Source organism: Arvicanthis niloticus, chromosome 1 (assembly GCF_011762505.2).
Source record: "Arvicanthis niloticus isolate mArvNil1 chromosome 1, mArvNil1.pat.X, whole genome shotgun sequence".
NCBI classification, from domain to species: domain Eukaryota; kingdom Metazoa; phylum Chordata; class Mammalia; order Rodentia; family Muridae; genus Arvicanthis; species Arvicanthis niloticus.
Window position 1 is genome coordinate 70,277,871 of NC_047658.1, and position 13,028 is coordinate 70,290,898.

Here is a 13,028-nt window from a genome sequence, read left to right on the forward strand (position 1 = left end):
GACAGGGCAGAAAAAGTTACAGGTTACTGGTATCAAAATCATGAGCCCAGCAGGCCTAGTGACATGTGCTTATAATCCCAGAGCTCTGGAGGCAGAGACAACCAGATCCCTGTGAGTTCTGTGCTCGCCTGTCTACATAGTGAATTGCAAGCCAGCCAAGGATACAAAATGATAGATACCCTGTTCTGGGAAAAAAAAAGACCCCAATAATTCAATGTCAATTGTGCTCCCCCAAATCTGGGGAGGGGTCTACATCCCCACACCACAGTTCATGGAGGAGACCCACTGGGAACAGTGAAGTTCTCAGAGTTGCCTGAATGTTCTCTACTTTCAAATGTTTTTTCTTTCTTTTTTTTGAGACACAGCCCCTCTATTCAGCCATAGCTATGTATGTAGACTGAGTTGGCCTCAAACTCACAGAGCCCTGCCTGCCTCTGCCTCCTGCAGGCTGTAAAGTGTGCTCTGCTATGCCCATTTTCAATTTTATTTTGTTTTAATTTTTTATTATATTTTATGTGTATAGCTTTTTGTGAGCATGTATATCTGGGCACCACTTGAAAGCCGAGTGCACAGGGAGGCCAGAGGAGGGCATCTGAAGTTACACATGGTTGTTAACCTCATGTCAGAGCAGGACTTGAACCTGGGTCCTCTTGAAGAACAGTCAGTGTTCTTAACCCCAGAGCCATCTCTCCAGCCTTCATTTTATTTTATTTTGTTTTGTTTATTTGCTAGGTTTTAGGGACTCAACTCAGGTCACAAGCAGTTTACCAGCCGAGCTGTCTCTCAGACTTTTTTGAAATGTTTTATTGGTATAAGGACATTCTATTTCCCAGTTTTTAAATTCCAAATAATGGTATTTCCAGTCTTACTTAATAGTCCAGTAGGGATGTAGGCTTTGAACTGACAACAAATCTGATTTTCCCAAGGCGGCCCAGCCCCATCTATACTAACAACTCTGTAGGAGGCTTTGAAAACAGGGGGCACCCAACCTCTGAAGGTCATTCTCCATCTCTATGGACACCACCTTCACAGCACAGATTTCCATGAGTACACGTGTCCCATTCCTGCACCCTTGGTTCGGAAGGAGCCTAATTATTATTTACTGCAGGTTGAACTTGCTGGCTCTTTGTCTAGCTGACTATAACTCCCAAGTCTTTCCCAACAGGAACCCTCCCCAGGAGTCTGGAGACAGAGAAGGAAGGGTGACAGCCACACATTTGGGGCTGGCTTTTGATGCTGCTTGGAGAGTCACTCAGCTCCAGAACAGACTCAAAATCATAGGTTTTCTAAGATCCTGGCATCTCAGGTGACCTCACTGAATCTTGGCACTCAGTCCTGAGTGCCTCAGAGACTATCTTGTGTAAAGCCTCTCACACTGCAACTGGAGAAGGCTGGTGTTCCTGCACTTTGTCTTAGGTACCACAGGACTTTAAGACCTCAGCAAGTTGGAATGAGTTTTCATAGTGACCCACATGCAGGGGAAGGGGACTCCAAGTCCATGCCAGGCCTGCTGAGGTAGAATTCTTTGTGTCACACTTCCAGAGCTACCAGGATATGGTTGTTTTGAGAAATCTTTGAACAGGTGGCTGCAGGCGCCCCCTGCTGGCTATATTGGAAGCCAACCTACATTTCCAGTTCTAGAACTGCACTGGCAGCAAAAACTGCAGAATATCAAATCCCTGTATAAAATGTATAGAGTATTTGTATGTTCACTGTCCAATCTCCCCCATACTTTAAATTCTCTCTAGATTACTTGTAATACACAGCACAACACAAATGCTGTGTAAACAGTTGTTATATTATGTAGGGAATAATTATAGGGGCAAAGTTTGGATCAGCTTGGGACAGATGCGACTGTTGTAAAGTCTAAAACTTCCATCCACTAAGTATGGTTACTCACGCCTTTAATCACAGCACTCAAGAAGCAGAGGCAGGAGAATCTCTGTAAGTTCAGACTCAGCCTGGTATATATAATGAGTTCCAGGATAGCCAAGACTACACAAAAAGACCCTGTCTCAAAAACAAAACAAAACAAAACAAAACAAAACAAAACAAAACAAAACATTAATAATAAAATTTCCATCCCATAGTTGGTTGAGTTGGAAGATACAGAAGTCATGGATACCAAAAGCCATACTAAAGTTACAGGCTAATTTATTACTTATTTATTATTTACTTTTAAATTTATTTTTGTATTTTATGTATATGGGTGTTTTTTCCCTGCATGTGCATCTGCACAACAGAAGAGAAAATAGGACCCCATGGAACTACAGACAGTTATAGACAGTTGTGAGTCACCATTTGGGTGCTGGACTTGAACTCAGGACCTCTGGAAGAGCAGTCAATACTCTTAACTACTAAACCATCCCTCTAGCCCCCAAACTTAAGTTTCAATGCTTTGCTCTAGCAAAACCCCAGTAGGCCCTGTCCTACCTTACCTGGCATTACCTGTGAATGTGCCCTAGATCAATGGGAGGTGCTCAGGCCATGGGAGAACTCGGGCTAAGACCAGGATCCAGTGCTGGGCAGGTGCTAAGCTGGGACACTCTGTGTCTGAGGACTTACTTGGCTCAGCCTACATTTAAGTCTAGGCCACAGGCCACGCCTGGAACCCACTGGGTAGGATTGTGTCCTTACATACTCCCTTCCCTACCGACTCTCTTGAGGCCCAGCACTCTCAGTTCTGTCTTCTTTGGTCTTGGGCCCTATTGGCCCACCTGATTGTGCTCCAGAAGGAAAAGGTGAGGGTCTCTTTGTCCTCTGGGAGGTGGGGGGGGGGGGGGTGGGAGAGTCTGAAAGGAATCTGGAGCCATGAACTGGCTCTAGGCCATGGGGCTGTTGGGGTTAGGTCTACCTAGGTCAGACTTGCAGCCCAGTTACATGGACAGGTCAAGGGTTGCGGTGCTGGGACATGCCTATGAGGAAACTCGCTTTGCTAGTGTTTGAGGTTAAGTGGCCTAGAGGAGAGGAATAGGGGAAATCGAGGAATACATGCTTTGGTGTCACATGGATAAAGGTCAAGTCCTAGCTGTATCAGTGACAGGTTGGATAGCCTTAAGCAAGTGACTTTATTTCCCTGAGTATAGTGTCTGCAGAGACCCATGTTAGGAGCATCAGCTTCAAGAGGGACATTGGGATTTGGAACCTCAGTCTGCCCCCTCCCCCAACACACACACACACCTCTGCCTCGGCACCTGCTCTGGGCACCTTCCCAAAACACAGCATCTGTGGCTCTGCCCACATTTATCTCCAAACCTGCTCCCTGGCCTCCTCTGCAGGTCTGTCCTGGACTGTACCCCTGACCACCCTTGGATGCCTGTCTACTTGCCTGTGCCCATCAAGGCTCCTCACTGGCCATAATTGAGCCCAAAATAGCACTTCCCTTTGCCACTTCCTGCAACCATCTTGTGGATTAAGAACAGAGAGACAGAGAATTGGTGTTTGGCAAGCATGCAGATTCGAAGGGCTCTCAGAGGTCAGGGGGTGCACAGAATCAAGAACTTGCCTCCAGGTACCAGTAAGCAGAGGCTAGGGCTGGAGCTTGCTTTCTAATCCTTGGGTACCCACCTCCCCTCCCCAGGCTCAGCTCAAGACTAAGACAGGACCTTAGTCAGACTTCTGCTCTCCTGCTAAGCTCGATAGACCTACAGACCAATGTGCTGAGGCTCGCCCCAAGTGGGAGCCTTTTGCTTTTTCTCATCCTAAAAGACATTTCCTGACTTTTCTGACCATGAGAAACTTTTCGAGCCTAGAATCTCTTCAGTAGTGTCAATCCTGCCTTTCTGTGTGATCACTAGTAAGTCCTGGTCCCTAAGTTTCATCTTCCTTTTGAGGCAGTCTAGCTAAATCCTGACCTTTGTCTCTATCCTTCGTCTTCATCCTTAAAGAGATGGTCTTTGGCCCTGACTCCCCCCTCCTCTGAGATCCAGTAGAGTTACTTCTCAGAGCCGTCTGAATGTCAGCCCTACATGTGGCTCTGGCCACTCCGCTCTTCCAGTTACCTTGTCTGACCACCTCTTTCTCTCCCACAAGGTATTAAGACCTGAGGGGTGAATCCAGTTCTGACAGGTGTCTGGCCTTGCGGAAGAAGACATTGAGCCTCAGTTTCCTCATAAGAAAAGGAAATAGTGGCAACAACCTTCCTGGACCATTTTAAGGATCAGAGGAGCCCAGCCGTGGCTTTCAGCAAGCAGCCAAAGGAAGCTGGGTTTACTGTTCCCAGTGTGTAAGACCTACAGCTCAGAGATGTATCTCAGAGGTAGAATGCTTGCCTGGCATGATCACTGCCCTGGGTTTGATTCCAGCATTAAATAAAACCAGTTGTGGTGGCACTCATGTCTAATCCCAGGATTCAAGGCAGGAGGATCAGAAGTTCAAGGTCATCCTCAGCTACAGACATTGTCTCAAAAAGCAAAAAAAAGACATACAGCTGTGTCTCAACTGGCTTCTCCAACGTTTATTTCATTAAACATGAATTCAACATTTATTGAGCACTTATTGTATGGTGAGTGCTATAGTAAGGAGGCTTAGGGATGAAGCAGAGGCCATACCCTGCCCTCAGAGCATTCATCCTAGCTTCTTCAGCCTTCTCTCCTTCTGTCTGTAACAATGGGCCGTCCACATCAGGGTCTTACGCCCCTCCTTGCATGTTACACCCCTGCTGCATGCTACACCCCTCCTTGCATGTTACACCCCCGCTGCATGCTACACCCCTCCTTGCATGCTACACCCCCGCTGCATGCTACACCCCTCCTTGCATGTTACACCCCCGCTGCATGCTACACCCCTCCTTGCATGTTCCTGCTTCACAGCAAACCCTGGTCCTGCTTCCTCTCACCCACGATCATGCCCTTTAAGGCAGTTCTCGATGCTGTCTGGGAAAACCACACCCCATGGTATCTCAAGCCTGGGTGGCCATGAGTATAAGGAGAGCTGTTGGGGTGACGGACGCCTCTTGGCCTTTATATACATCCACTGAGCTGTACACTGTGTACTTTCTCATACAAGTGTTATGTATCAGTGGCTTCCCATAAAAATACTGGTACCTGGGTCCTAGCTAAGGTTTTAATTGGCCTTTAATTTAATTGGCACAGGCGCCCCCAGAGAATATAATGAACAGCCCAGGCTGTAATTTTTCCACGAGCCTCCCTTGGGGATGAGCCTGAGGCCTGTCCCCTCAGGACCACCCTACTCACAACAAACTGGCACAGGCCGAGTGCCTGACCCAGGCCGAGTGCCTGGCCCAGGCCGAGTGCCTGATGAGGCACCTGTCCTCAGGCCAGCCCATGCCCTGGCAGGCGGTCTTCTCAGTGGTAGTGCAATGTGTCAGCCCTATTCCCAGTGAGGCACTTACTGGGAGGATGGTGCAGACCAGCCCTGTGTATCTAGTCCTGAACGTGAAGTCTGCTTTGGGATTCTGTGGAGGGCAGAAATCCTGGAGGGGCAGAAATGGCTGAAGCACTGAGGGTGACAGCTACTGACAGAAATGCAAATTAACTGGACTAGTGGCAGGGAGGAGGAGCCTGAGGTGGGCCTTCAACATCAAGACCACTGGGCTCTGATTGCCAGCTCAGGTCTCCAATCACGGACACCCTTTAGATTTAAGGGCCAGAATGGACCTCTTTGCATTCCAAGAACTATATGCACTAGCCAACCATCCTGTTGGGGAGAAGAGATTATCAGAGCCCATTACTGAGAAGGAAATAACTCAGGCTGGTATCAGTCAAGATTCGAAACAGAAGCTGTTCCATGCAAAGCCTGTGTTCCTTCCATTTCATCCTGAATTCCACACAAGCACAACCATATCCTCACAAAAATGCTGTTAGCAAGATGTCCTATACACGTCCTGTGATGTTGAAGACCCAGCAGATCCCTGAGGGATGCGAGTTAATAAAGCGCACACCTACACTTTCTCCCTTTTTCTTGTATGTGTCTTACCATGTAGACCATTTTGTTTTGAAATGCACCACGCAGCACTGGCTTACCTAGAACATGCCAGGTAGACCAGGTTGACTTTGAATTCATTCAGAGATGCACTGACCAGTGACTCCCAAGTGCTAGGATTATAGGCACATACCATCATACCTGGTCTAAGCTGGTTTTGAACTTAATAACACCTTGCTTCAGTTTTCCCACATGCCAAGCATACATCCTGTCAGCTGAACTATGCATTCAGTGCAAAAACAGCATATTTTTTGTTGAGAATGTATTATTTTGTGTGTATGGGTATTTTACCTGCATGGATGTTTGTGGCCATATGCATGCAGTATCCCTGGAGGCCAGAAGAGGACATTTGATCCCTTGGGATTGGAGTTACAGACGATTGTGAGCTGCTGGGATTGAACCTGGGTCCTCTCGAAGAGCAGCAGTCGGTGCCCTTAACCACTAAGCTATTGTTCTAGCCCAAGAAACTTAATTGTTAAGGCAGTTATTTGGGATGAACCAATCAGAGATGAGTCATACCTGTCCTTTGTTGTGAAGGCCACTTCAAGTCCCATGGGGACACCATGGTGCGAGGGGCTTTTTGTCCCTAGAGAGTGGCTCCATGTTGCTGGGCACTTAAATTCTTTGCAGTCTAATTTAATGACACGTCTTTGGACCAGAATCAGCCAGACTTGGGTGGCAGTTCTGCTCCAGAGGAGCCACAGACAGGAACTCTGCTGCCCTGGCTGCATGTCTGCGGCAGACTTCCGAGCCCAAACCTAGACTGACTTAGAAGCTGACTTAGAAGCGCTAGACTGATGCACTGTTGATATGCATATGAGCTGTAAGGAATTCTAACATTCAAAATTCCTCGGTTCTTCTAATGAGGAGACTGAAGCCCAGACAGGGGCAGTCTACCCGTGACAACGCAGCAAGTCAGTGTCAACCCCATTACCCCAGGACTTCTTTATCTCCTCCCTTTGGCCCAAGTGAGTTAGAGTCAGGAAGTCCTCGTCCTTGGGGAGACAGCTGGCAGGAGGCCATGATGGCCCAAGGCCAGGGGGGAGCCATCATTTGGTGTTTCTATTTATTGACTCTTTAAATTTCATCATCTGAGGAGAGTTAATACATGGCTGTTTGGTAGCAAGAGAAACATCATCTAAGACCACAATGACCCACCCACCCCAAAGAAAAACAAAATCAAACAGAACAAACAAACCCTATCTGAAACCAGACCTTTGGAGTTGTAGCTGAAGCAAGGGGCTGAGGGTCAGGGTGGCTCCCTGCAGCCTGGCGGTGAGGGTGAGGGATAACCTTCTCAGTTGAAAAGGTTATGTCTAGCCCCTCAACTCTGGGAGGTGGGGGTGGGGTGTCCTTCCTGAAGGGGCTGCCCTTGGCAGGGTGGGTGTTCAGAGAGGGACTTGATTCAGTGGTCAGAGGGGACTCATAGGTCCACCCACAAGGTGACCATCGTGCCAGTGCATGAGACGTGGGGAGGCAGGAGCTGGGGCTTGAGCCAGCGGTGAGGACTGAAGGCCCTTTTCTCTTACCTGAGAGCCCTGTCCCAGACCTACCAATGTTCCCACATTAAGGAACCTCACCTTGGAAATGCTAAACCCCGGGAAGCCCCCAGTGAGAGTAACTGAGCCAACTTTGCTTCTGGATTAGGATGAGCAGCCCCATCAGGGAGGGCTGGAGTTTATGTTAAGAGAGTTTATGTCTTGGTGCTCTGAACACTCGGGGTGAAAGTGAGTGTGTGTGAGTGTGTGTGAGTGTGTGTGTGTGTGTGTGTGTGTGTGTGTGTGTAACGGATGGGCATTGGTCCTTCCAGGACAGCTTGGTTAGGGTTCCAGGGTGGCCTCTCAGGCAGGAACAGGCTTTTATCTTCCTGTCTTTTCCTCACATCATGTCCTGCCCCAGGTCACTGCATAAATAAGTGCTTTGGAAAGTATTCATCTAAAAAGTAACATAAATACTGTACACAGGAAAGGGTGCTGCCCCTTAGCCTTCGCACTGCCCCAGAGAGCTCTCCACATATTGCACATGGCCTCCCCAGCCCTGTGGGGTCCAGGCCCGGCTGTGTCTTTGGTAGAAGCTTCAGGGACAGAGGTCCTGGGCAGCCCTCACATCTCCACCCTGCTCCCAAAGAGGAGCATTAGGGTAGTCAGTGGGTAAGAGAGGCCTCGACCTAGCTGGTGGCGTTCTACCAGGATGCTTCCACAAAGATGAGACAGAGTCCACGTGGCATGCCCCTGCTTGGACACTCTGCTCAAGTCTGCATGTGGCCTGGGAAGAGACAGGCAGGCTGAGGGCAGGCGGACAGGTGAGTCCTGGGCTACAGAGGGCAGGCTCACACCCTCCACAGGAGCAGGTGGTTTGTGCTGTCGTCTCGGCCCACAGTCTCGCTGCTGCTGCCACCGCCGCTGCTGAGTCGGAAGTCCTCAGAGCCATCACCACCACTGATGACCAACATTTTAGGCCTGGGTGAGGCAGGGCCTCGGCGCCGAGGGGAGTCCCGATGATCCAGGGATGGCAGCTTCTCAGGGCCTGGGGAACAAAAAGAGAGATAGGTCAGCCTGAGCCAACTTGTAGCTTCGTGTCCTATCACTGTTTGAACTTCTACATCCCAGAAGATCATAAGACACACACTTCCTGTGGGGGAGTCCTACTTCCTGTTAACCAAGAATTTTCATATTGAAAAAGTCTACTTACTTGCCAGTCACACTTCTTATGCCTATGTGTGTGGGGGTGCACACACATGTCTACACTGGATGGATGTCTTCCTTGATCAATCTGGTTTTGTTTGTTTGTTTTGAAACAGGATCTCCCTATGTAGTCCTGGCTGGCCTGGAGCTTGCAGAGTTCCACCTGCCTCAGCCTCCTGAATGCTGGGACTAATGCTCTATGTCACAACCCTCAGCTTTTAGTTTTGGGGAGATGGGGGTGAGGTTTAAGACAGGGTTTCTCTGTGTAGGCCTGGCTGTCCTGGAACTTGCTCTGTAGACCAGGCTGACCTTTCACTCCCAAAGATCCCTCAGCTTCTGCCTCCTGAGTCTGGGACTAAAGGTGTACATCACCACTGCCTGCTGCATGGATCTACAGTATTATTTTTTTAAAATAATTTTTATAGATATATCTTATTTGTGTGTGTGTGTGTGTGTGTGTGTGTACTGGAGAGCCATCTGATTTGAGTGGTGGGAACTGAACTTTGGCCTTTTTTTTTTTTTTTTTTTCCTTTTTTTGAGACAGGTTCTCTCTGTGTAGCTTTGACTGTCCTAAACTCACTCTGTAGACCAGGCTGGCCTCCAGATCAGATTCCTCCTGAGTGCTGGGAGCAAAGGCATGTGCCAACAGCACCTGGCTAATAAACTTTCTTTTTTTCTTTTTTTTTTTAAACTGATTATTTTTATGTGTATGATGCTCTATCTGCATGTGCTCCTGCATACCAGAAGGCAGCATCAGAACTCGTTATAAATAGTTGTGAGCCCCCATGTGGGTGCTGGGAATTAAACTCAGGACGCCTGAAAGAGTAGCAAGTGCTCTTAAGCGATGAGCCATCTCTCCAGCCTCTAATAAGCATTCTAAGTAGTAGGTGTATACTCAGCTAAAAAAGCTTAGCATATTCATGGTGTAGGAAAAAGTCTTTGCATGCACATTTCTCTGGATCAATTCCCAAACAAAAACAAAAGTCCAGAAAAGATAAAAAGAAAATAAACAAATCAGCAACATATTTATTACACACAACAGATGCTCTGCACATAAGTGAATGTGCTACACTTTTAAGTGCCTGGTTGCACAGTAGGTCTGTTTATACCCCGACATGTAAGTGGTGTGACTCATTGCCAGTAAGATGGCCACAGCTTCCCTAGGCGATGAGGATTTTTCAGTCTCATTGGTCAAAATCCATTGTGTAGTTACCATAAAGAGGACCTTATATGTGCAGCAGTAATAAAGATGAAAGTGGCTAAGAAATTAATGTCATTCCTGATTAGAAAGACTGTGGTGGCTGGGGACAGTTCATGTCCCCAGCACCCATATAAAAGCCCCGAGTGCAGTGGGCATGTGTCTATAAGTCCAGTGTTGTGGAGGCAGAGACAGGAGGAGCCAGGGGCTCACTGGCCACTCAGCCCAGCCTAACGGATGAGCTCATGGTTCAGTCAAAGATCCTGAACTATTTTTAGAAAAGGAGGAGGAGAAGGAGGAAGAGGAAGAGGAGGAAGAAGAAGAAAAAGGAGAGGAGGAGGAGGGGGAGAAGGAAAAGAAGACAAGGGGGAGGAGAAGAAGAGGAGGAAGATCTAGAGATGCCTCAGCAGTTAAGAGCAGTTGCTTTCATAGACGACCAAAATTTGCCAGGTGGTGGTGGCGCACGCCTTTGCTCCCAGCACTTGGGATGCAGAGACAGCTGGACTTCTGAGTTCCAGGCCACCCTGGTCTACAGAGTGAGTTCCAAGACAGTCAGGTCTACACAGAGAAACTCTGTCTCAAAAAACAAAAACAAAACCAACCAAACAACCAAACAAAAAACCTTACTGTAAACACCATGCAGGGCGTACTGGCAGCAGCCTGGTCTAGCGTGGGCTTCCTGCCGCTCTTTACTGCATTGTGTCCTCTGGTCCATGATTTAACCTTGTGCTGTACTCATCACAGCTCTAGGAGCAGCAGGCTTGACCTGATACGTGTGTGTGTGTGTGTGTGTGTATGTATCACATAGCACAGCCCTGTGGGCTTACCCCATCTAGGTGTCTGTCAGTGATCTATGACGTACACACAGCAGTGAAGTCATCTGAACACACAGCTCTCAGAACATGAGCTGTTGCTATGTAGTGCCTAAGTGCGCTTGATCCCTTTTCTCTCTAGATCCACACAGGGCCCACGTTAGGCTCTACAGTCTCCTGATTCTATCACTTCCTCTGGGGAACAAGGCTTCTTGTCCTATAAAAGCATCGTGACCTCCGAGAAGAACCACACTTTCCTATTGTTTCCCCTTCTAATCCTACTTCCTGTCCATTCTCTATCCTCTTTTCTGGTGCTCTTTCTACTTCCTGGTCTGGACATCACTTCCGAGTACATTTCCAGCCTATCCCTCATTTCTAGCTCTGGTTTACTTCCTGATACATTTAAGGAACACACACAACAGGATATATTTTCCATGAATATCTGCCCCTGATTAGCTTACAGCTGGCTTCCTGACTCCTGTGACATTTTCCTGAACAATTTCATACACAGGCATGCATGCACTCAGCACACACACACACACACACACACACACACACACACACACACACACACACAAGAGTGCCCACACAGTTTCATTGGAGGGCTCTGCAACCTATTTCTTGTAACAGGCTTCACTTCTAGCTCTCTGCTTCTCCACCCTCCTAAAGCCTCCCCTGGCAGAGCCCCTGGATGGGAGTAGAACGTGCAGACCCACCTGTGTCTGGGGGAGGTGGTGGGGTTGAACAGAGAAGGTTGAAGCCGTCAGGCAGCTGGACTGCAGCCAGGAAGCGGACATGGCCAGTGTGGCCCTGGCATAGGCCAGCCGGGCTGAGAGGTGCTCGTGGGCAGCTGACGGTGCTTGGAGAGGTGGGTATAGTCAGCACAACCCCAGCACTGGTGCCCACCCACAGCAGCTCTGCACACACCAACAGCGCTGTGATTCTTAGGCAGGCTGCCTTGTGCTGCCGGATGATGGCGTCTGAGCCTAGGGGGAAAGCAGCATCCTTGAGCCTTTGGCTGACCCTGCCAAGGCCTCCCCCAGGATGGGAGAGGGAAGTCAGTACCTGCCAGCATCTTGTGCACAGGAGGGGTGACATCTACCTCCGCCAGCTGCTCAAAGGTGTCTGGATGATAGAGACAAACATGGGCACTACCTTTCAAGGTCACCCACACACCCAGGCTGGAGTCGACCATGCAAGCCACACTTCGGCTGGAATCCTGTCCCACATAGAATGTGTGCTGTAGGGAAGGAGGGCAGAGACCAGGCGGTATTGGCAAAGCTGCCCAAGGTCCTCCTACCTGAGCCCCATCCTTGCCCATCCCACACATAGCTCCCCACAAACTTCTCTAGATACCTGCCCGGATTGAGAGCCAAGGCAGTCTTGGTCCTGGGTCTGGTTGATCAATTTCAAAGCTTGCCCACTTAATCCTCCAGATGTAAAAAGGGGTGCCCTTTCCCTATGACATTTGAGTGACTAAAGCTTGTGTGGGTGTTAGGCCAGTCACTGGTCTCTCTCTGGATAGATGGGGAAGTGTTAGTCTAGGAGGAAAGTCATACCCTAAGAAGGCCCATGGTCACATACTGGACTAGTCACAGAACCAGGGCCTGACCCCAGGCTTTAACCTTCAACTCAGTCGATGAAACCCAAGGAAACCTGTTGCCTCTAGGTTCTTCCCAGACTGGAAGCCTATGGTCTGCATGTAAACAAAGCAGGACTAAAGACCAGAGGCTTATAGGAATGCTGACACCAAGAAGGAGCCTCTGTCTCACAGGACCCCAATATTGCACAGCGAGGGCACAGCAGGAACATAACTGAGGAATCCTAACGTTTATGGGAACTTGCTGTCTTCCTCACTAGCTGGAATAGAAATGAGGGTCACAGACCAGTAGGGACTGGCCTGGTGAGAGACAGGGCTCAGTGAAAGGTCTTAACACCTAGGCTGGACGCTTCTCTGTCCCTCTGGTCTTATCTCCCTTTCCTGTGATCCCAGCTCACCCCAAATCACCAATTCTGTCCCCCACCCCTGCTACCTCCAGCTGCAATGTGTCAGGGCTCAGGACAAGGACCCGGTTCTGGCAGCCACACCACAGCCGTCCACCCACAGACACCATCTTGGTAATGGGGCTCCCCTGAGAACCCAGGGTCATTGATTTGAAGTTCTGGGGATCCCAGAAACGTCCTGGAGAAGGAAGGGGTTGAAGAAAACATAAAACAAAAATTTCAGTGCATTCCCGAATTTATGTCTCAGTCTTCCCTAAGAGATGCAGCTGCTCCCTCCCATTTATAAGAGAAGATACGGAGCCCTAGGCGTCGCCCAGAGCCTCATATATGTCTGAGCCTATGGCTCACATTCCCGTTTACCTAAGCGATGGCTCAGTTACCACCAAG

General features: G+C 48.9%; 1 protein-coding gene across 1 annotated transcript in view; it reads right to left on the reverse strand.

Annotated features, from left to right (window-relative positions):
- Window positions 1-4,436: 4,436 nt before the first annotated feature.
- The window catches only part of Arhgef17 (Rho guanine nucleotide exchange factor 17), a 57,249-nt gene continuing 48,657 nt past the window's right edge, over window positions 4,437-13,028 (reverse strand). Inside the window, exons 18-21 of the mRNA XM_034500431.2 lie at window positions 12,671-12,819; window positions 11,703-11,877; window positions 11,354-11,623; window positions 4,437-8,469 (exon numbers count right to left, since the gene is read on the reverse strand). Coding sequence (XP_034356322.1) covers window positions 8,273-8,469; window positions 11,354-11,623; window positions 11,703-11,877; window positions 12,671-12,819 — 791 coding nt within the window. The 3' untranslated portion in view covers window positions 4,437-8,272. The remainder of the gene's footprint in view (window positions 8,470-11,353; window positions 11,624-11,702; window positions 11,878-12,670; window positions 12,820-13,028) is intronic.